Raw genomic sequence first — 22,814 nt, forward strand, 5'->3', positions numbered from 1 at the left:
TCGGTCTGGAGGAAGAAAAGTGCAAACAGTCCATTAATGTTGTTCATCTAAACTTCTCCATTGGCTCAATAAGAAAAGTGAAACGGGCCACGAGAATTAAGGGTGGCTGTACAAACATTAATATCCTGGGGGCATTGTTTGAACTGTGTTTGGAGATCAGATGGAGATTCCAGAGATTTGTAAGACGTTGATAAGCACGGAGAATATGAGCTGTACACCTGCAACAAAAGGACTACTTTATTAAAAGCAGGGCAGTTAAAACTGATCCCAGAGCTGTGCAGAGATTGCAGCAAGCCTGACTCCATCTCTCGGGGCTGCGGGTCTGCAAGAGACCCCAGCTGCCCTCCTGCGAGCCCCCGGGAGGGACAGGGCACCCACAGCTCTGCAGGGAGGTGCTCGCGCTCTGGACGGAGAGGTGAGAAACCTCCCCACCTTTCTGGTGAGACTGGCTCACCCCGAAAGACACGGTTTTTATAAGCAAGCATTTTCTGGCAAAAATAAACACATCAGCCCAAGCACCTGGGCGGCAGGCAGCCCGCCGTGCCACGGGGAGCTAACGAGCCTCCGCCAGGTCCCGCGTCCAGGCAGAGCTCCTCTGCCCCAAGGTGTGTTTTGACCCAAGTCAGCCCTGCCATCCATGATCGCACAAAACAAACTGGCTCAGGGAAGCTGATCTTTAAAAGTAATGCTACAACAGGGAGCTGAAAGCAACGAAAAGCCTAAAAAAAAATAATAAATCAATCCCCAAATAAAAAACCCCCTACAAATATGAAGTAAGAGCAGAACTGCTAACTGCTCTGCTAGCAAATGGCACTACATCCATTGCAAAGGCAACCTGCAGCTGAAAGACTGATGGAGTGAGGTTTCCTCAAAACAGCATCACCCCCTGGAAAGCCCGTCGGCAAACAGCAAAGGCCCGCCAGGCTTCGCAAGCTGGACAAGTGATTTTCCAGCTGGTGCGACCTGCCTCTCCGCAGGGCAAGGATGCGACTGGCATCAGCATCAGTGTTGCAGAGCCCGTCCCTGTGTGAGGAGTCCCGCCGGAGCTGCTGCCGGGGGGGCTGGAGAGGGAGGGCCACAGGGGTGTGAGGCAGCAGCAAAAAAAACAAAAGCAAGATTTTTTCCTAACTCGTGTTTTACTATTTTTGGTAAATAATAGTTTCCCTCAGTATTGCAGCATGCAGCTCTTTATAAAAAAAAACCAAACCAAAGAAAACCCCAGTGTAAGAGGGCAAGGTGGAAGACGTTATGTGTCTCAGTCTCCTGAATGCGCGTGGCAGCAGCACGGACAAGCAGGTGGGGCTGGATCCCGTGCTGCTGTCCCCTGCCAGGAGAGGGGAGCGGTGCCACCAGGCGCTGCGGGCAGGCAGGGAGCCCACCGCAGGCTTACGGTCCCCCCGCTGCCAAGGCAGCGCAGCGAGACGGGCAACCCGCCATCCCCTCCGTGCCGCCGGGCAGCTTTCACATCGCCCTCGGCACACGGACAGGCGTCTGTCCGCCCCAGCAAAGGGCAGGGCGATGCTGTGCCCCACTGAACCTCGCCGTCCCTTGGTTTTCACTGCATCCGCTTCAAGCTGACTCGGGTTCAGCTAAACAAGAGGGTCTTTGCATCTCCTCGGCAGGCTCCGGACAGCATCCTGACAATTCAATCAGGTTCCGCTTAGCTGTGCTAAAGCAGGAGAATAAAAAGCATCCTGTGACTCAATAAGGTTTTCCTAAAGCAAGTATCTGACAACAATGTGAGAGCCTGAAAAGTGCTAATAAACTGATTTAGTGATTTGGCTGCTGCACCAAATAGCTTAGTTTGCATTCAGCAAACATGAAAAGAAATCTGTTCGTGGGTCTTTGCTGTTAAATGCTGATCCTGAACACGCTGACCCACCTCTAGCTTTTACTGCCAGAGATCATCTGGGGCAAGGAGGAAAGGCAGGTCTGAGCCTCCACTGACACCAAAGCTCACAGATGCCTGTGCATAAAATTCAGCTGTGAAAGCATCTGACAGTGCGAGCTGGGCGGATGTGCGGTCACTCATCTGCAAAGGAGGCGTGAGCAAGGGGGTGCAGCTCCATGGAGGCTTTGAAGGTCGGGGGTGCCGGTGGGCAGGCAGCTCGCTGCCCCATCCCCACACACCCCGGTCCTCTTCCCAGCTCCAGCTCCCTCCCAGAGGCCAGCAAAGCTGCTGAGGCTGCGCCGCGGCCGAGGCTCCCCCCGAGCCGACCCCCCTCGTGCAAGAGCTCAATTCCCCCACGTGCACCCCGTGAAAACATCTACAACTCTGCTCACATCTGCTGAACCTCAGCCACAGTGCTGCCTTGCAGACACTTCCTACACCCCCCCCTAAATCCGGTCCATGCTCCTTTACTAATTAGCTTTTCCAGCCAGAGCCCAGGTTCGTACCTGCTGCCTTGTGCTGGAAGCTTTTACACACACCCGCCCCTCAAACCGAGGTGTTGCCGCTAAACCCCCAGCTTCCTCAGCGTAACACAAATGCACACCAAATTCAGAGCAGCTCAGACAACTAATGAATCATAAAAGATTTTCTACTTCATGTACCTGCCTGTAAGGCTGAACAGAGCTGTACTATAGTGCAGTTATTCAGTATTTTCAATATATGCATCCAGAAATTAAATTTTCTTGTTTTCCTATTGTGCTTTTATTCACGTGAGCATGAAGGTACCATCTGTTATTGATATATAGGACCCCATAAACATGCAGATTGATTCTCCTGGCTTACATAGGATAATCATTTAGCTTTGTTTGTATTAAACAGGAACAAGTTGATTTAATCCCCATACTAACGCAGTGAAAACCCTTCAGGCTTCTGCAGATAAGGAAGGATGCTTTGGCCCAAGTCACCTGTAATGGTACATCTGATGTTTGCAGCTCAGATACAAGTCTGGACTCAACTGCTTTGCTAAACTGCAGCTTTATTTTTTGTCTCTGGAAGGCAAGCGGACGCTGCGTGTTCATGGGCTTCATTTAACAGGGGCACATTTTGCACCAAGAGGCAAAGCTGACCACGATGATCTTTGTCCACGTTTGATGAGACTGCACGGCTTATGGGCAGCAGCCACCGCCGGGACCTTCCCGTCAGGCACCGGTCCCCTCCACCGCCCCGGCACACATCCTGGGCACGCTTCTGTGCGGCACAGCCATGCCACTGCGGCAGCACATCCTGGCCCCATCCCAACCACAGCCCGGCGTTTCGGCCGAAGTCAGGGGCAGCAAACCCCTCGGTACCCAGGAGCGCTCGCCATGCACGGCCCCAAAATGCTCCCACCTTCCAGCTGCCCTTCTCCTACCCACGGCCACGGAGACACGGGCGCACCCGCACCTCCGAGAGGGCTGCAACGCGGCGCCAGGTAGCTATTATGTGCTTTTCCCAGGCAGCACCGCCAGTGGAAATACCACTCAAAACACCTGTAAACTTTACTGTGGAAAACATGCCATTTTATGCCTTTGCTACCAGGCAGAGATTAAAGAGGGAGCTTATATTCGCAGGCAATCTGTTCACCTGGAAAGGGCTGCTTTGCTCAGGCGCAGTCAAACCCCTCCATATGGGATGGAAAACGGCTGACGGTTTGTGCCAGTGCCCGTGTGCACACACACGCACGCCGCTCCACGGGTCTGAAACGGGAGCCTGGCTCCTCACAACCAAGCCAGAGCTCAAGAGAGCAAAGCTAAGCTACCTGCACCACGGAAACAGCAGCTCCGACATCGGCCTTCGGAAAAAAATCCGAGTTGACAGCAGAGGAGGGGAATGCTCCATTTGATCTGCTAATTGATGCTGACTGTCAAGTCTAGGAGCTGTGTTCTGGTTAACTCTCCATTTTGCTTCCCAGCCAACTATCTCTGATTAACGCTTGTTTCTTGGCTCAGGCCGATACAAGGCTTTCAGGATCAAATGCTTTTCATCTCCGAGCTGTGCAACAGTAAGTGATGACTGGCACCAGCAAGCTGGAGCGAAACCGCGTGGGAACAACAAAATTTGTTTCAGAGAGCATGGCAGTGAAATACCAAACCCTTCACATTCAGGAGTAGAGGCTTCTCCAACGGCTTGTTCTCTGGACTGATACGAGGCTGGATTTGTGCCCTCCTGGAAGACTGACCATGTACCCACACAAACTGTGTGGCCTCAATGTCCCCCTGCAGTTAATTGAGACATTTTACTATATTCCAGAGGAAAACATAAATACTCTGTTTCCCGACTATTGATGATTCTTAAATACCGCACATATTTTCAATTAAACTTTCTGGTGTAGCAGTTTGGTGGCGGCAAAGAATGTCAGGGCTTTTTGCGCGCTTCCCTGAAACAACAGTTGTACAAAGGGAACCACCACTTCGCTGCAAAAAAAACCCCACTAGAACTTATAAAGAACCAAGCTCTCCACGCATGGCTAAATGTCCTCCCATGCAGCCTCGCATTTCCAAATGTGAGAAAAGCCATTACAGCTACACCCAGCAGACGTTTCAGTCATGGTCTCTTCTCGTCTATTTACAGAATTCACATTTTGACTGATGCAACAGCAAACAAAGCTGACAGTGAGATTCGTCCCAGTTCCAGCCTCCTCTCCCTCCCAAGCGCCGTTCCCTCAGGCACCGTGGGGATAACCACGTTCAGCATCACAAAGCATCTTCCCTCCCTCCTGCCCGGCCAGGAACATAGGGGACTTTCCCCTTATGCCCCAAATTAAAACAAGAGGAATGAAAGAAGGTGAGAAAGTTTGTGGAAATTCCCCCTTCCATCGCCAGCGTGGCTTCTGAATTAAGGACTCGATTGTCCTACGTTCTGCTGAAGGTGCGTGCCCAGACAGCATCCCCTCCCGGTGCCCCCCGTGTTCCAGGCGGGGAGCACCTGCAGCAGCTTTTCCCCAGGGGACAAGCGATTACTCCTCTTTAACAGCAGCTCTGAATCCTGGCAACACTGGGGAGAGGCTTTGAAATGCCGCAGTGGGAGCGGTAAGTGCAGGATGTGTCACTTGTAGATAGAAACACTATTTTGAGATATAGAACATTCAGATATTTTAAATATTAACTATTAAAAGCAAACGTTTTTTAAATTCCTACACAAACACATATTTATAGCCCAGTTTGACACTGGCTGGCTGAGACGAGGCTCAGTCCCAAGCAATAACCATACGCACAGCATCAGGACCCAGCCAGCCTTTATTCATCACAACCCCAATTAATTCAGATTGCATTTAAGTCTTGCCTAGGCCCAATCCATAAAGAGCTCGGGACACTGGGCAATGCAGAGCTTCACCGCAATTTAAGAGGTATGATAATGAAAATACTGCTCTGACCCAGCAGAGACGCACACCAGCACCGAACTTCAGGGCGACTCATCACAGCTAAATGGAAACCTCTGCAGGACGAAGGCTTTGTATCTGATCTTAGGAAAATTATTAAGAAATCACATTCTTTTTCTCTAGGCATCATTTTTCTTTTCAGGCAAAGATGCATACAGCTCCCCTGCTGTCACCTAACGGGTAGGAGGGTCTCTGGGCAGATGCCCTCAACGCCCACATCCCATCCAACACTCCAATTTCCTCCTGCCCTTCCCCTGAGCAAAGACAGGCCAACCCTCAAGTCCTGCCCATGCTTCTGCTCAGCGTAGCGTAACGGCACAGAAAGGATCTAGGTGTTATTTTTAATTTTTTTTAGTACACATACACCAAGTAGCACAAGCTGCGGTTCTAGGAGCAGAGAGCACAGGCACCAGGACACCATCGAGTTTTGTCGGATTCCTCTCGCGCTGGGAGTCTGCAGCCCGGGCAAGGAGGGGCTTGGTCCCCGTGTGTGTAGGACCACCGGAGGTGTGCAGACAGCACTGTGCCCACCAGCTGCGCTTCTCCCTCCCCCCAGAAATGGAAGGCCAGCCCTTACCCCTTTGCAGATTGCAACTGCCTCCTTGGACATGGACTTGGGGTAGGCTACATTGTGCTCCATGATGGACTGGAAGAGCTCGTCTTCATCTTCTCCCTCAAAGGGAGCCTAGAGCAAAGCAAACGGAGGTTCAGTGGCATTTCCCGATCTTTGAGCTTCCATTTGCTGCTGCGATCCTCAGACATGAAACCGGCCCCGGCCACGCTGCGCGGTGACTCGTGTCTCAGCATCTCAGTCCCCAGAGCTGCATCCACGGCTTCATCTCCAGCACCGAGGAGATGCCCCCCCACCCTGCCACATGCCAGCAACAAAACAAATTACACGTCAGCATACGCTCACAATGGAATTTAACACAATCCCATAGGAATCAATTAAAATTCAATTACCTGGCCAGCTAACATTTCATAGAGCAGGACTCCAAATGCCCACCAATCCACGGACTTCCCATAGGGCTGATAAGCAATTATCTGAAAACAACACAAACAGCAGGATTACACTCCCGTTTTTAACCTGTTGGCACAACGCAAACTAATTTCGAGCTGTAGTCCAGGTCAAAGGGACAAGGTTATTTGCTGAGACACCAGTCCCTGCATGGTGGGAAATTGCAATTATAAATAGAACGCGCTATGGGCAAAAGGTTCAGTAACTTTAAAAAAAATCATCAGCCCTCAAATGTGCACTAAATATTAGGAAAAAACCAGAATATTCACTGTGATTTGAGACAGATTCGTTCCGATTCAGACAAAACTTTAGCATATTTGTTGTGCTCTTGCAGACTTGTCACAGCCAGGCGTGTCGGAGCAGGAGCAGCAGCCGTTCTTGCTTACCCTGATGCACTTTGGGATTTTTTTCCTGCTGAATTCAGTGCAGTTGGTTTGAAATAACAACACAGAGTTTGGCCCTCTGTGGATAGTACATGGCCCTTTAAAACAGACTTGCAGCATATGGGTACTGAAAACCCTCTGTATTCCAGGCTGCCAGTTTGCTTTCTATTATTTACTGCAGAACATCCCTCACAAAATAACCTAATAACCAACGGCCCTATCCTTACCTGAGCAATGTGGTTGTTTTGGAGTCAGCATATAACTTTGGGGCTTTGTTTGGGTTTTGTGGGTTTTTTTGGTGGGGTTTTTTTTTTTTTAAATTTAAAAATATTAACATTTATTTTGGATAAGGCACAAACCCATGAATTTTTGTATTTTTCCATGATTTACTCTGCAAAATCTGAAATATCCTAAATTTCATATGCAGAGGACCGTGCAGCAAAGCCACCCAGCTAACCTGCCTCCGTAGGGCAGGTGACCGCACGTGTCAGTGGTCTGGGGTACCGACAGCTGAACCCAGCGAGGGGTCAGTCCCCTGCTAGCAAGACCCCACAAGACGAACGGCTGGTGAGGAACGGACCCAGCCCTGGGAGAGTCCCACAGCACCTTCGCCACTCGGCTCTCCGTGTCCCTCGGCTCAGGTGCACAGCAAGACACCGGGTCTGCACCCCTGGCCGGGGGCTGCTGCAGCAGCCAGCCCCCTCCTTCCTTCCCTTCCGCACGGGGGGTGCCCCCAGCCTCCAGCACGCCTGGGCTGCAGCAGGAGGCTGCAGACACACCTGAAGGGCAGCAGTGACAGGTCCGACCCAGGGACCACAGAAGGAGCCGGGCTCCCGCGGGCACCTTTCTGCTTTGAAGGGTCTTTCAAGCTCCGGTTTTAACCCTTCAGCTGGGTTGCTGCTGAAGGGTGTAATTTCAGCATTTGGGGTTTGACAGGCCTTGGGCTTTGCCATCTGTTACTTAATGCAAAACAATGACGCAATTTATTCATCCTAATTACGGAATTGTCTTCTGCAAAGATTCCAATACTCAAGTGCAAATGCAAATCGTATGCTAATCAAAGGAGAACGCACACAGCAATCCAGCCTCAGAGGTCTGCTCCTGCCGTTGCTACCCCTGCTCCCATGCAAGGCTCCGGTCCCACAGCTCCGTGGCTGCGGGCAATGCCTGCAACCTCAAGAGTCCTCGTGTTCAGCCACCTCTGCCCTTGCAAAAGACCTCTGCAGCATCCACCGGGATCCAACCAGGAGGTGCGTCAAGATGCAGGTCAGGTGCTGCCACCCCACCTAAGCAGAGATGAGTTCCATGCTGCGAAAGCATCAGCACCAAGGCAAGATTAGAGAACAAGACTGGTGCCAGCCTTCTCTTCTGTGGAGCCCTGGTCCAGCCACACGTCCAAACATGGTGACACGACTCTGAGTGCCTTGACAGCATCCTGTGGTTGGTCAGACCCTTCCTGCTGAGATCAGACATTGAATTTCAGCTCTAGAAATCCCTCAACCAAGTGCACTTAAAGGTTCTCCCACTTGTTTTTCAGATGATTTACGAGTGCTCTAGGAAATTTAGGTGTGAACTGTTCACACCATAATGGCCTTTAAAAGAACATAGCACTTAGAAGAAACCCTTGCAGAAAAGCAGTCTCTGTAGATTGAAGTCGCTGACTGCACGTTAGGGAAGGTCAAAACCCAACAGCTGAAGAACAGGTTTTGTTCAGAGGAAATTACACACGGGGGTCGCTTGCACTCAGTACCTGTCACCTTGGCACACAGAGCCAAGAGAATAGAATAGAGAAAGCCCTAAAGATGGGTCAAGCAAATCACAGGACATTTTTTACCCTGAAGACATGTTGGCTCGAGATCATTGTAGCTTCCTAACGGGAGGAAGCACGGTCCGGCAGAAGGGCCCTGGGATGGAGCTACACACAGGTACCCCGGCTCTGCCGCAGGCTTGGCCACCCAGCAGGAGACCATGCCAGGACTGTATGCCCCCTATTTCTATTCACAACGCAGGGGATGTGCGTATTCACTCCTTTGAGACCCACTCTAGCAGGCTTTAACACTATTCCTGGGTACCGTAGTGATTTGCATCCTATTTCCCATCTTCTGTTTTCCTTTTGGAAGAAAATTAAAAATAAAAAAATAGAGCAAGCAGAAGAAAATAAGAGTTTAAGTGATAATGCTCAGGCAAATACCAAGAGAACCGGTCATTTGTCCTGCTTTGAAAGAGTATTAATCACACGCTGCAACTGAGCTATGTACCAACAGGAGACCAATATTAATCTTGGTAGGATGAGGATATGTAATACACATTTGAACGAGTAATTAAAAACCTCTCTGGCTGCAGCAAAACACAATGTAGTTTAGCGTACAAGCGCATCTAGCTATGTCCTAGCAAAGAGAATGTCTTTCTCCAAAATATTTAAATGAATAAATATTAATCTCATCATTGAAAATTCAGCAGAGTGAGAAGATTTTAGAGGGATATTTTTATGTTAAGGGAACGGGCATTTGGGAATAATTACCTACCTGGATTTCACAGGTCTGACATTAAATTGCACCCATACAGCACTTCATGTAAGTGTCACATGTGACTCCATCACATAAGTAATAATCAAATGCAAAATAATGTTTGAGTGATCTAGAGCTGTATAGAGGGACCCTCTCCTCATCAGGCACACAGCCCTCTCCTGCAGCTAGCGAGCTGGAGAGATCTAAAGATTTCCACTTCACATGGAAGTATTATCCACTAATAAATCAATGTTTTCCCACTGGTGATGTTGTGCTGGAAGCAGCTGTCACACACAGCGAGGGGCAAAGCCGAGCTCCTGGGCTCGGCTCTTCCAAGAGCACGGAAGTGTGTGAGGAGCAGCCCTTGGTGGTTTGAGCGTGCCAAGGATCAGACAGGCATGGGGACACCAGTGGCGCAGACATGGGAAAAACACCCCAGAGAGAAAAAGTACTGCAGGGAGACCAGCCCGGAGGATTTTCTGTGCTTTGTGGAAGAAGCAGGGCACGCAGCCAGAGGCAGATCCAACATCACTGCTTCCTTAGAGGCTGCTGCGGGGAGACGCCTTGGGGGGATGGACAGTGCCGAGGGGATGAACCTTCCAGGCTGTGAACTCACTAACGTCCCTGCTTCAATCAGAAATCTATCCAAAGCAAAGTCATCCCATGGAAAAGAGCATCAGACAGGCTGCTGAAACGCGTACGGATCATCTGCTGCCTTTCTGCATCCCCTACCTCAGGTGCAATGTAGTCTGGAGTGCCGCAGAAGGTCTTGGTAGTCACCCCGTCCCAGATGTTCTCCTTGCACATGCCAAAGTCTGCGATCTTTATGTGCCCCTCGCTATCCAGCATCACGTTGTCCAGCTTTAGGTCTCTACAAAGAGAAAGCAAAACAATGACACAAAAGACCGCACGTGAAGCCACCCAGCAAAGACACAAGTTTCCTGACTCCAGGTGCTCTCCTGTGAATGAGCTCTGGCTTCGTCTCACGCCCAGACTCTTTGTAGGATAATGTTTGGGGAAACGAGTAAAGATAAATCAGAGATCTGTCAGGATGAAGTGTTTAGCTCACTTTTAACCCACAGGAACACCATGCTGGGCAAATCGCTTTTAAGTGTATGATGGAAAACACTCTCATATAGCACGGAGACAGATTTAATAGATTTTTTTTTTTTTGCGCCTATGAAAATCAAAGTGTACTTAAAGCCCACCAGCAATGAAGAAGTACCTACTCAGCAGAAGTCCTTGCATCACCTATGCTATGCTCCCCCACGAAAATACAAATCAACCATGTTTCTCTTTGATCCTGGTCCACAGAGTATCACACCCAACGCTGCAGGAGCTTTGCTCTGCAGCACAAATTGTAGAGACAGTTTCAGCTGTAGAGCTCCTCATCCTGCTCCCTGACCAGCCTCTCCAGAGGTGAGTGCTCCAGCCGGAAGGACAGTTTTGTGGCAAACACTCAGTATCTCAGGTGTCATTTATACATTACCAGCCATGTAATTACCATGCAGTTCTGTGATCCGTGCCATTCCTGATTTATGCTCTCTACAGGAAAGCATTACTCAAAGGTCTCCGGTTCCATATCGGAGCATGTCTGCAAGATTTCCCTTGCCAGAGGGCGACATTAAGTGACAAGGTAGGTGACAGAGCGGCACACTGGTGCAGGCTCATCGGTTCTGCCGGCCAGGTCTCTGCAGCGCTGCCCAGCTGCACACCTCGTCTGCAGGCGAAAAGCAAGCGCATACCATGTGTGCCGGAGCTGGTATGAAGGGCACACCGCGTCTGTGTGAAGCCTCTTCTGAGAGACCCAGGGCAGACAGACAAGAGCCTGGACAGGAAGGAAGGAAGGAAGGAAGGAAGGAAGGAAGGAAGGAAGGGGCACTGGGGACTGGCAGACCTAGGATCTCTCTGTAGTGGCTGATGGCAAAAAACATCTCTCACGTCAGGTTTGCTCCACTTCTTTCATCTCCGGAACAGTCTTCAGCATCTCGTAACTTCAGTAGCACAGCTGGCATTTCTTTTTTGCAAAGCAGTTAATGGGACCTGACGCTCATTAGGATGCTCTGCTCTACCTTGGGCTCTGGGAATACTCCCGAGCAGGGAAGAGCAGCGGTACACCAGTTCCAGTGCTGAACCAGCAGCCTCAGAGCCTGGTCCGGCACTTGGCAGTAACCTAGCTAACTCTGGATGCTGTAACCATATTGTGAATGGAAAAGAAGTTTTAGTGTCTGAACCAGAAGTGACAGACTTGCACTGCAGATCTCAGAATAAGCCATTCATAAGGCACTTACTCTAGTGTTAATGGTAAGAAAATAGCGCCCTGCAGCAAAGTACGTGGTTCAGAATTGGTCCGTGCTGGCAGTGAGCACTTGTGTCATATGGAGAGAAATGCATGAAACTGAGGCAAGAGAGGAACCAAAGCTGCCTTCCTATAAAACAGGGACAAAACCAAGAACCTTCTCAAACACCAGCAACACTACGAGGCTCCCAGCTCCGTTTCGGGTGTGCACACCCAACAGGCAGCTGCCAGACCCCATCTGTGGCACGAGCAGGGAGGAGAGCCCCGTGGCCGGTCGCTGTACCGCAGAGCCGGCAGTGGAGCCCTGCAGAGCATCGCCGCCGTTGCATCGCTCTGGCTGTGGCTGGAGTTCTTGGGGGAAGAAAGGAAGGAGGAACTTGCTCACCTACCGATAAATGATGCCTTTGCTCTGCAGGAAGAAGAGGCCGATGGCTATTTCTGCTGCGTAGAATCTGAAATGAAAGATTCAAAAAGACGACTGGTAATTAAAGGAGATGAATCAAAATGGAAACCTTTCAAATCCAATCGTGCTAAATAAAACGCGTTGGGCATACATGACCAAAGGATAAAGACAGCCACAACACAAAAATACCAGACAAGTATCACACGAGAATGACACAACCCACCCTCTGCTCCTATCGGGTAGAGATGCGATCAGGTTGCTGTGGGCTAGCAGGGGGCTGTCACTTCTTGTTACACAAATTCTCATTAAGCGAGAGCCGGGATCTACGGCTGTTCGTTACTGTGTGCTGGCAATGCGGCTTCAAAAGTTATCTGTCATCTCGGGGAGGCCGAGGAGATAAAATGCACTACCACCGCTTTCTTTAAAGAATATTCTAGGTCTCAGAGGACTACGCCAGAGTGCAAAACACCAGTTCAAACCCATCCGGGGTCTGCTCACTGTTTGTGATTTTTATTTAAGCATATGAAGGCTTTCACGAACACATTCTGCTCTGTCCAGATTAAAGGGAGCAGAGGCCAAAAGCCACCAGTTAACACTCAGGTTGGCAACCCCAACAGAGGAGCCACAGACCTAACGTCCCTCTCATATCCTGGGGAAGGGCACGGGCAGAACAGAGGCATGCTGGCAGCACAGTGGCTGGGAGCTCACCCAGGAAGCCTCCAAACCTCCCTGCCTGGTGCTTTTACGGTCAATTATTTACCTATCAACAAGTGCAACGTATTCTGAAGATGACCTAGAGGCACCAGCATCCTTAACACCAGGCAAATAATCATCCTGCATCTTCTGATTCCTGCTGTCCTTCCTTTCCCCTCCCTTTCTGCCCAGAACTTGCACCACAAAAGCCTGTGGCTTGGACTGTATTTCTAGCTATATGACAAAGGTACAGCAAATACCTACCCAGAAGGTGCCAAGCTAGGGCTACTGAACTTACACAGCATGTGGCTCTTTAAACCTCCCAACCTGCTGGATCTGGTACATTAAGTCCCCACCGTTCACGTATTCCATCACGAAATACAAGCGATCCTAAAGAAAAAAAAAAAGCAAGCAATTAGCAGCAGAATTATTAGAGCAGGGAATGCGCAGGGGTCAGAGATAAGGACCAAAGAACTGACAGCTCCAGTAATATTTTTCATGGCAACACAATTATCATCATTGCCCTCTCCAAGGGGTGCAGGTGGAGCTTGTGTTCATATGGAGTCTGTAAGACAGATGTACTAATCCCTTTGCAACGCTCTGGACTTAAGCTCTGCACCTTTGCAGATAGATCTGATGGAGAGGGCAAGTGGAGGAATTCCTAAGCCAGAGGTTTTCCACTTCCCATTAATAAATTTGCTCTCATTCTTCACTGAAGCCATTTTGCAGGGTGTTTGATCAGACAGCTCCTTGCTGGTATTTCCCCAGGCACTGCAGGGCTTCAATTAAGAGACGCACAAGAGACGTGAGCAGTTCCTACGGGGACCAGCCTCCACGCGCGGGCAATAACCGGTACAATTTGGCCAAGCACCAGGAGGGACGTGCGATAGTGCCAGCTCACCAGTCTCGCCCTCTCCCCAGGAGCAGCCTGCGGCAGTACTGGGATGCACGTGCCTGCAGGGGACCCAGCAGCCCCCCGTGAAGCCGGGGAGGCAGGAGGAGGCTGCACCACCCCCCTTATCCCAACAGCCTCAGCACATCCCCTTCTCCTTGCTCCTCCCAGCCTGGTCTGAGGGCACACTTAATGTTCACATAGAGTTAATTAATTAAGTCATTGTTAAGAGTAGAACAAACAGGTCAATCAGTGACTTCAAATCAATTAAAATACTTATTGGTAAGCGTGATCACAGCCACCTGTAAGCACACACAGACTTTGCCTCTAATGTATAATACGCACTTTGCTTTCATTAATTAAGACTCTCCGGATTAAAGCACCCCTCCTCTTCCACAGTGTGGCAGCCACATAGGTACAGACCTAAGAAATTCCCGAGTAAGCTTCTGAAGCGATGTGTTTTTCTCTGCACCACGGTGTCCCCAGGGAAAGCCAAGCCGTTTGCAGGGGCAGGCTCGGGCTTGCACCATGCGCTGCCCTGGAGCCGCGGCGACTGCAGTGAGCTGGCGAGGGTGTTGTACACGCAGCACGGCTCCTGCGTTCACTGCTAGCACTAGTCCTGCTAGACGTAAGCCCAGTCCTCTAAACATTGCGAGAAATTTGAGAAAGCATGGGCTGTGATCAGCCCCGAGGAGAGCTACGAGGCAGTAAACAAGGCCTGAGTATTCCCACGAAGCTCAGAACTGTAGATTAATAACACAAAAGCAGCTGGATCTTATCGTGCCATGTCTTGGACAGAGCTCTAGCACGAGCCCTGCAAGTCCTGGGAGGCAGAGAAGACTTGGGCAAGCAGGAGCTCCACATCAGCGACACCTTCACCCTGGGGAATCTGTGCGCTTGAAATTGCACCTCCCTCTGACGTTTCACAGCTCTTTTTTTTAATGGGAAATGACTGTGAAGAAAATCATGCAAGACTACCCAAACCACCAACCTAAACCGTTGCAGGACATTCCTGGGGGAGGGAAAAGCGACGGCTCCAGACCACCGGAGTGCATGCAGGAGTGGGACACAGACTGCCATCCGAGTGGGTCTGCCCTGCCAGCAGACATCTGTGCTCCAACCCGTGCGTGTGCCAGTGAAGGATGAGAACAGCAAAGCGCTGTGCAGCTCCGGGCCTGAGTCGCCCTTCCTACAACAAGCAATTTTTTACAGCCTTCAAAAACCAGGCGAGGGGCCTCGATGCACAGGAGCCCAAAGACATCCCCGGGCTCGCCCCAGCCCCACGCCGTGGAAGGATAGACACAAAGGCTGGAGCGCTGCAAGAGCTTCAGGTTCGCACTATTACGTAATAATTCATAGTATTTCCCATTCCTCATTTCCTGCTTAAATAAACCTTGCCCTGCTTTTAAGACAGTACGGACAAGGAACCCAGAAGATATGCAAATGTGAGCATCACCACGATAAGGGCTATGGAGTAACTCGGGTAATCAGCTCCTCCACCCCGGGCGGGCGCAGCACAGCCTGGCGATGCACAGTGCGCCCTGACAGCAGGGCGGCCTCAAAGGTAATTAAATACGGTACCTAAGGGGCAATCAGGCTATGTAGAACATGTGGCACTGATGGGATAGAAAAGAGATTTCGGCTTATCAGATGACTGGGAATTTCAGAGCATAACCCTCTGTAAATGCCTGCCTCTGCCAAGGCAAGCAGTAAGGCACGGGGCAGGCAAAGTCACCTTCGGCAGCCACTGTCACGCTAGTCATCCTGTGATAGTAACTGGAAAGCAAAGCATTAGTGTCCTCATTTGCAGCTGTTTCCTAAATATATCGACCAACTTCAAGAAGGAAGAATATTAAAAAGATGGTCTCTTGAAACAGCCAGCTGAGCTTAAAAGCAGGATTTGAGCTTTCCTCATTTGGGTGGAGAAGAGAATGCTGGTGCTTCAGAGCAAAAAAAAAATCATCATGAATAAAGCAGCCAGATGGCTGGCCAGCCTACAGGCTGCAAGAGAGGGAGGGATACGGAAAGCTGTCCTGGCTCTTGTCTACAGCAGAAAAGGACAGGGTCTGTCCAAGTCTGGAACATCTGAACTCACTGAGCAACAGCAAGTTACAGATACGGAAATATCCCCTGCAGAGACGTGCATGGAGCTGGTAAAACACCCGCCCCTTCCTTGGGCAGCCAAGGCACAACTCCTGGGGCTTCTTCTAACGCCTGCCTTCTAATTAACCACTCGTTGGGTCCTCCTCCTGTCTGATTCCACACTGGGAACAAGAGTCAGAGCCAGGACAACAGCCGAGTTCCCCACCCACCCGTTATTTATCATTTCTCAGTGTCACTGCTGCTGCTGAGCCCCAGAGGGAAGGCACGGCTCGCCCCGCGACACCGGCTCGCCCCACCTCCTGGCAGCCCCGGCTCAGACCCAGGACCTCTTTGGGGTACAGCACCCCAGGATCCAGCATGCGGTTAAGGCTTCTCTCCTTGCTCTGGCCCAGGCAGGAGCTCTACCATTGCTCATCTTCACTTACTCTTTAAAACGCAGATTTAGGGCTTTTCTCTCTCCCACCAGTCGCCGAACTAACATCCCCAGCTGAGAAGTGTGCTCTGGACTGTGCTCCCAGAAATCTAAGTGCTTTGTGCCAGCATTTGATAATACACCCTGCTATACATTTTGATTACATTACAAATATGATTACTATTAAGCTACTATAGGTCTGCCAGGAATAATCCTGCGCTGACTCACTTCAGATGCCAGAGAGATGCTGTGTGAAATAGCTTCTCCTGCCACATTCTGATTACTGTGCTGCAAAGCCGGTCCGCAGGCTTTAAATACACTGAATGTGTTTGGTAAATGAAATTCCTGGGATAATATTAAAATGTAATCCTCCTGGATAGCATTGTCATCGTTCTAAAGGACTCTGCTGATTCCCTCTCCCTGCTCCTGCTGACACGTACCTGGACATTTTCGTGCACAGGTTGCTCAATGACTGGCCAGAGATTGCTTTAAAAGTCCCCTGTCCCCTTCCCCACTCCCCCTCCCCGCTTTTGATTTGTACAAACTCAACCGCAGGCCCATTTCAAACTGAATTTCCTGCACTTTGTAGTAGGTTTCACTCTCTACTCAGATTTTTGACCACAAGAATGAATCTTGAGAAAAAGCGCAGCACTTTGCTATCGAATCATAAAGGCCATCACGGGCTGGGGGAGCCACCTGAGGGGCTGGGAAATTGTGTCTAATGCCATCGAGAGCTCCCTGAGGAAAAAATCTCAGGGGTGCAGATATTGTACATCACCGCCTCCAGCTTAACTCACACCCATTTTGTTCACGGAGGCACTTGTGCAAGCAAATTGGACAAGTGAGGTTGCCAAGGCAGAAAATGCATGGCTGCTTTTGCAAGTGTAGTGATGTATATCCAAAAAAGAAACATGAATAAAAGCAAAGGTATGTTGTAGAGAAGCTAAAATACGTGACCAGGGCAGAAGTCCCTACAGCTCGATCCACACAGCTCCCGGGCACCCTGCAACCACCCAGAAAGGCACTGGTCCCAGATAACTGGTGACACTGGGTCTCTGCAAGAGGGTTTCTGCCCACAAACTCACCAGTGAAGCCAAGTGACTAAAATCCATTTTGCAAAGTGTCAGGCTCCCCCCTGCTCCCGTTCAGGGTCCAGCCTGGCCCCCGGTCCACTCTGCCCTTTGCCCAGGGACGGGCTGCGGCACCGGCACTTACCATCGTCTGAAAGCAGGAGTGGAGCTGGGTCAGGAACGGAGGCTTCCCGGAGAGAGCCAGGACGCGTTTTTCAACCATTGTGCACTCTACGTCATCGTCCTGGATAACGACATCCTTTTTCAAGATCTTAACGGCGTAGAGCTCGTCCGTGCCCTTCCTCTCCGCCAGCATCACCTGCACCAGGGAGAGGACACACGCAGGATAAAGGAAAAGGTGGATCTGCGATGCTCCTAGCTTGCCACGGCCAACAGTTAAAAATAATGGTGCGTTATCCTGTGGTTCCCATTATAATCCTGAAAAGAGATTCAGGTGCCAAATGATGCAAGAAGCTACCAGTGGCATTTCCAAAAGTATTTCGGAACCCTAAGTCTAACAAGTAACAAATCTACTTCCTTGCCACCTAATCACCTTGAGGAACCCCGTCCAAGGGGTTTACTGATGCCTGAGCCACAGATCACCCTTCAGCACCTTTCACCCCTGAGCTGGGCCCCAGTTCAGCACCCTCAAGGTGCAAGCAGCATCGGGGGAAGGCATCAAGAGCCTGAACAGAGTCCATCAAATTATGAAGTGATAAAAACTTCAATTGGAAAAGAGTCAGTATATAGCCAATAGTGAGAAAGAACCAGCAAGATATTCTCTGCCTCGCACAGCCCCTCCACAACGCGCGCAACGATCAAAACCCAATTACGTGCTGGTCCATCACCCAGCCACAGCCCCGCTCACGCAGAAGAATCCATTCAACCTCCCATTTTAAAGCAGTTTCAACCATTTGCAGATTTATTTATTACAATAAATGGGATGCACTGCTTCTGCTTGTGCAAATTTCCCTCATTAATCCCATCAGCCCCAGTGAGGATTCCCGAACTGTTCCACCACGCTCCATCAGCGTAAGCTGCTCCTTGGGCTGCCGGCAAAATAAACGGACTCTAAAACCACGCTTTGCTTCCCATTTTGCCTCCTTGCACTCTCTCATCAAGTTAGATCTAAGCGCTCAGTGGAAATGAATTGCTTTCCATTTGAAAGAGTTTGCAGCAATCCTCCAGTCACCTCAGGAACAGGAGTTTGGATGTTTTGAAAATAAATTACGAGAAATCAACATCGATAGGGTGGAACCAAGAGGCATTTCAGGCTGTAGCAGATTGGCAGAGGAAACGCGAGCGGGTCTCACAGATGACTTTTGCAATGCTAAGAATGGCGTAATTAACCCTCCTGCACGGGGCCGGAGCCCTGCGCTCCTCACTGCAGCCTGCCCAGCTCCCCCGTGGAGCCCTGAGCCCCCCTGCAGAGCTGGGGCAGAGCCTGTCCCGGGGCAAAGCAGCCCCCTTTGGGGTTCGGGGAGAAGGCAGCAGTGTGCCAGCCCTGGGGCAGCAAGGCACAGGACACCGCCCGAGGACTGGGGACCAGGCAGGGGACACAGCCCCAGGTCTGGGGTCTTTGGTGCCCACTCACTTGTTAGAGTGCAAACCCAACAGTACAGTGGGGAAAAGCACGTTCTGAAAGCATGTGGCGCTGGCTCGTTTCAGGCGCTCGGCTGCGGCACTGGAGATGCTGGCTGTCCTTGACACGCTGCTTGTCAGGATTAGCCGGGAAAGGCATCAGGGCTCCTCAGCGCTAAGTGCTTTGGAAATCCACTGAGATTTACATTTTCATCAGCGGGGCCGGGACTGCAGCAGCCACACGCCGCGCTCATCCGTCGGCAGGGCTAAAAAGCAGACTGACAGCATGTCAGTGACTTCAGTAACCGATTTATTTACTTGCTGATGTTTGAAGAAAGTTGAGAGCGCGGAGCAGCTTGGCGTGCTGCTGCGATGCAGCCCAGCAAGGGACAGGGACCAGATCTGTGCTTCATCCTTTCCTGCTCCCGGCTCCCCGAGGCGTTTTGTGACAGCCCTTCGCCCCGAATGGAGGAGCTGGGCTCGCAGGAGCCCCCGAGCACGGACAGACCAGCGCCCTGCCTGCAGCCATGGGACAGGGCACCAGGCACAGCGGCTTCCCGTGGAGCCCGCGCCTCTGCCCTCCCTTGCAATTCTGCACAAACTGAACCGTTTCAGTTCATTGCCTCCATTTATCTTCACCGGTTTTACACAAGTTGAGATTTACAAGTCACCATGGGCAGGTGCTATAAAACGAGGCTGATTTTAAGTGATAAAAGCAGATGGGCTTCAGCAGTTCAAAGTCGGTGGAAAAGAGAAGCAACCGCTCCAAGAACAGAGTTTGTGGGAAGATGAAGCCTGTTACCTGGGAATGAGCGCATTACATGCAATATCAATTATATGGAGACCTACCTTGCTATCCGTGACCCTTTCAGAGAAAAAGTAACTAAACCATGGAACCTCTGAACCTGGCATCTGCTACCGACCCCAAGGGACCGTGCCGGGGCAGGGGGTGGCAGCAGGAGTCCCTGTGGGAGCAGCGATTGCGGGGCCAGGCAGGGCTCGGAAAGCATCCTGGTGCTTCTCCAGACATTCTCCTTGGAGCGTCTCAGGGGAGAGAGCATTGTCCTTGGTAACAGAGAGTGTTTGGGGATAAACGCACCAGGAGACTTCCCTGGGGGTACACATGGATCAAATGTAAAGGTAAAATCAAATGCTGCTGGCAAATGGGGTTTGGCTGCAGTACATAACACCACAGGGGAGCTGAGCTCTGCCAGGGCGATTGGAGCCCGTCCTGCACAGCAGAAAACCCCAGAGCGAGTGGTGTGTGCCGCCAAGATGTCAGCGCGCGACTCCCACCCGACCGGGGACGTGGCTACCACCGCCCCAGCGCGCTCGGTCTCTGCAGCGCAGCGAGAGGCAGAGGCTGGCTGCTGTACCACGTTAAATGCAAGAACCCTGCTCTAGGGCGTATACGGACTGGAACCGTTTCACGCGGTAACTTCCCAACGCCATGGCAATCCCGAGCCACAGCTGAGCCAACCAGCCCTGCTTTACCAAAACGGAAAAGGCAAAAGGACTTTGCAGCTGCCTAAAAATCAGCTGCACTACACCCGCAGCGAAGAGGCCAAGTGTGAGAGAGCGTGTCTGGGGGAGCGCAGAGGGATGCCGAAAACCACACGTTACTCTGTTTCCCTCTCACATCTGGGCTGGCAGAGCCAGCAGCTCCAGAAGTGCACATCAAGACTAATGCTGTTGAGGATGCTGTAATCACTGAATTTGCATATGCAGAAAAGATTGCAGGCTCTGGTCTAAGGCCAATTGAGAAAATACCTTCTGCGCTTCTGACAGGCACGAAGTCTGCACAACCGCTAGCAGATTTGGCCTGTTCCCTGCGCAGGAGACAGGGCTGCTCACTGCCTGCGGGGCTCACACGACCATCTCTGACTCCATCTCCTTCCGATCCTGCCCGCGGCAGCTCGGCGGCGCGGTGCCAGCGCGACGGCTTGCAGTGCGGAGCCGCGGCCCGTCCAGCTGCGCAGAGGAACCTGCTCTGAGCTCGGTGCTCTGGGTGAGCGAGGGGCTGGCTCAGAGCTGGCTCCGGCACGCTGGCATCGCAGTTCCTATGGTGACTGCAGCACGGGTACGGCTGCAATCTCAGGAGAACCGCCGCCGATGAGCAGGCTTCAGCAACGGCTGATAACGACGCAGCGAGTAAAGAAAAAGATTGGGACCCATTGCGCTGTAAATACAAAAAGATTCAAACAAGTGAATGCAGTTTGATAACACCCGGAGCAAAACTGTGCACGAGATGCACGCTGGTGAAGGAGGCAGCGTGCACCCAAACCTCACCACGTGTCCAGGGGCTACAGCACAGCTCTAGAGAAGCTGTAAAGAAGAATAGCTATCACCGGGCATGGAAATGGTCTCCCATTGCAATCTAATCCGTAACTGCAGAGGCAAAAGAATCAGCCCCACTCAGGAAAACACCATAAAACCCCCAGAAAAGATTGACAGCTTGATAGCATGGCAGATTGATTAGCTGCAAAAATATGAACAAGCCACATAATTTAACTGTCCTCTACGTTACAGCAAAGCAAACTCAGGGTTGAGCTGTGCCAAGTGCTGTCTTCTTCAGTCAGGACCATCCCCCGTGCCCTTGCCAGCCCAGCGGAGGACTGCCACCACTCACAGCTCCCGGGGGCTCCGACAGACCCTGCGGCCAGCTGCGGGGGCCAGCCCAAGAAGACCCGAGACCACCAAGGAGATCTGAGGGTCACCCTGTGTCCTGGGGCTGAGCACTCCAAGCTGGAACCATGCATGCCCTGTGCTATTTTCTAAACCAGAGCTATTTTCCATCCCCTAAACCTTGATGCCTGGCTCTGTGGGGACCTCCATCTGCCAGCTCACTCTCTGGAAAAGTAGACTGCATTCTTTTTTAATTTTTTTTTTTTTGGTGCAGAAAAAGCTGATATTTAACTTGATTTATTCTTGTAATATAGAGCGTTTGTTTGGGAATGCTCCAGCATCATAAGCAGAGATATTCTGATGCTGAATGTAGAGAAAGCAAGTTTATTACACTCCACTGAGGCCAACACACAGGTACTCCTGATCCTGGGCAGCTGTGGAGGACAGAGAAAAATAGCAAGCAGTAAATCTGAGCTACTGATGCCAAAGGGTTAATAAGCTTATGCCCGAGACAAAGACTCACCAAACCAGTGTGATTATGCCCAAAGAGCTCTCTCAGCCTGCTCCAACGGCAGCAGCAGGGACTGGGAGGAAGGAGGCTGGCAGCACACGGCCAAGCACGGAGCCGGCAGTGCCAGCCCCGGACAAGGACACGGCTGCCACGGACACGACCGGCTGCTCAGCACGCCGAGGGCAGGGAACCGGCCGGGAGCCGAGACCGGATTGCTGATCCTAGCCGAGCACCAGCACAGCACAGATCTGTGCCCCTCTGCCCATCTCCTTCCGAAACATCCGGCACCTCCGTGAAAGCGCAAACCGAGCAGGTAGCAAAGCGTGCTCTGCAGCAAGGCCCCGCAGCCGGGCACCCTCCGCCGTGCCACCTCGGTGTCCCCGCGCCGGGGGGACGGGCAGCGGGATGCCGGGGAGGCAGGAGGGGAGCCGCGGGGGAGCGGTCCCCAGCAAGGCGCAAGCACACGTGAGGGTGAGGCTGCATCTACCCGTAGAAACCAACGTGCTGTTTTAATAAGCGCTAATTAGCATATTTATAACATTCTGTTCCAGGGAACAGTTTCTGTCACACATTCCCTTATATAAGCCATGATGCCGACTGAAGAGTTTGCTAATGTTTCTCAAATTAAAAGAAAGAAGGGGAGGGGGTGAAACCACAACTACAGAGTTTCCAGATGCCAAGCACAGACTTTAAAAGGAATTAGGCGTTTGGAGGGAGAGAAAAAGGGGCAAAAGCGACACAGAAACGGGGATACGTATTCGTTACTGAGCGAGAGCAGCACAGGCACAACGCAGGGGGCTTTCCTGCTCCCCCACGCTGCCAACCCGCAGCAAAGGTGTAAAACACAGAGTGACAGCAGCCTCCTCCGTGGTGGCATCACCTGCAGGGGAAGCACGGGCTGATGCTCTGGGTGCTGGGGACCATCAGGAGCTCCCCGTTCTCCTCCTGTTACAGATGTTTCAGTGGATCTCTAAGCTCTCCACTTCCAGAAAGGGAGCAAACACCCGT

At 51.4% G+C, this 22,814-nt stretch overlaps 1 protein-coding gene across 2 annotated transcripts in view; it reads right to left on the reverse strand.

The window, feature by feature from the left end:
* The window catches only part of PRKCB (protein kinase C beta), a 133,306-nt gene that overhangs the window by 17,226 nt on the left and 93,266 nt on the right, over nucleotides 1–22,814 (reverse strand). For both annotated transcript variants that reach the window (XM_054842773.1, XM_054842771.1), the window contains exons 10-15: nucleotides 17,235–17,408; nucleotides 12,911–13,002; nucleotides 11,906–11,968; nucleotides 9,950–10,088; nucleotides 6,273–6,353; nucleotides 5,887–5,994 (exon numbers count right to left, since the gene is read on the reverse strand). In XM_054842773.1, the coding sequence (XP_054698748.1) occupies nucleotides 5,887–5,994; nucleotides 6,273–6,353; nucleotides 9,950–10,088; nucleotides 11,906–11,968; nucleotides 12,911–13,002; nucleotides 17,235–17,408 (657 nt within the window). The remainder of the gene's footprint in view (nucleotides 1–5,886; nucleotides 5,995–6,272; nucleotides 6,354–9,949; nucleotides 10,089–11,905; nucleotides 11,969–12,910; nucleotides 13,003–17,234; nucleotides 17,409–22,814) is intronic.

This window comes from Grus americana, chromosome 15 (assembly GCF_028858705.1).
Source record: "Grus americana isolate bGruAme1 chromosome 15, bGruAme1.mat, whole genome shotgun sequence".
Taxonomy (NCBI): Eukaryota; Metazoa; Chordata; class Aves; order Gruiformes; family Gruidae; genus Grus; species Grus americana.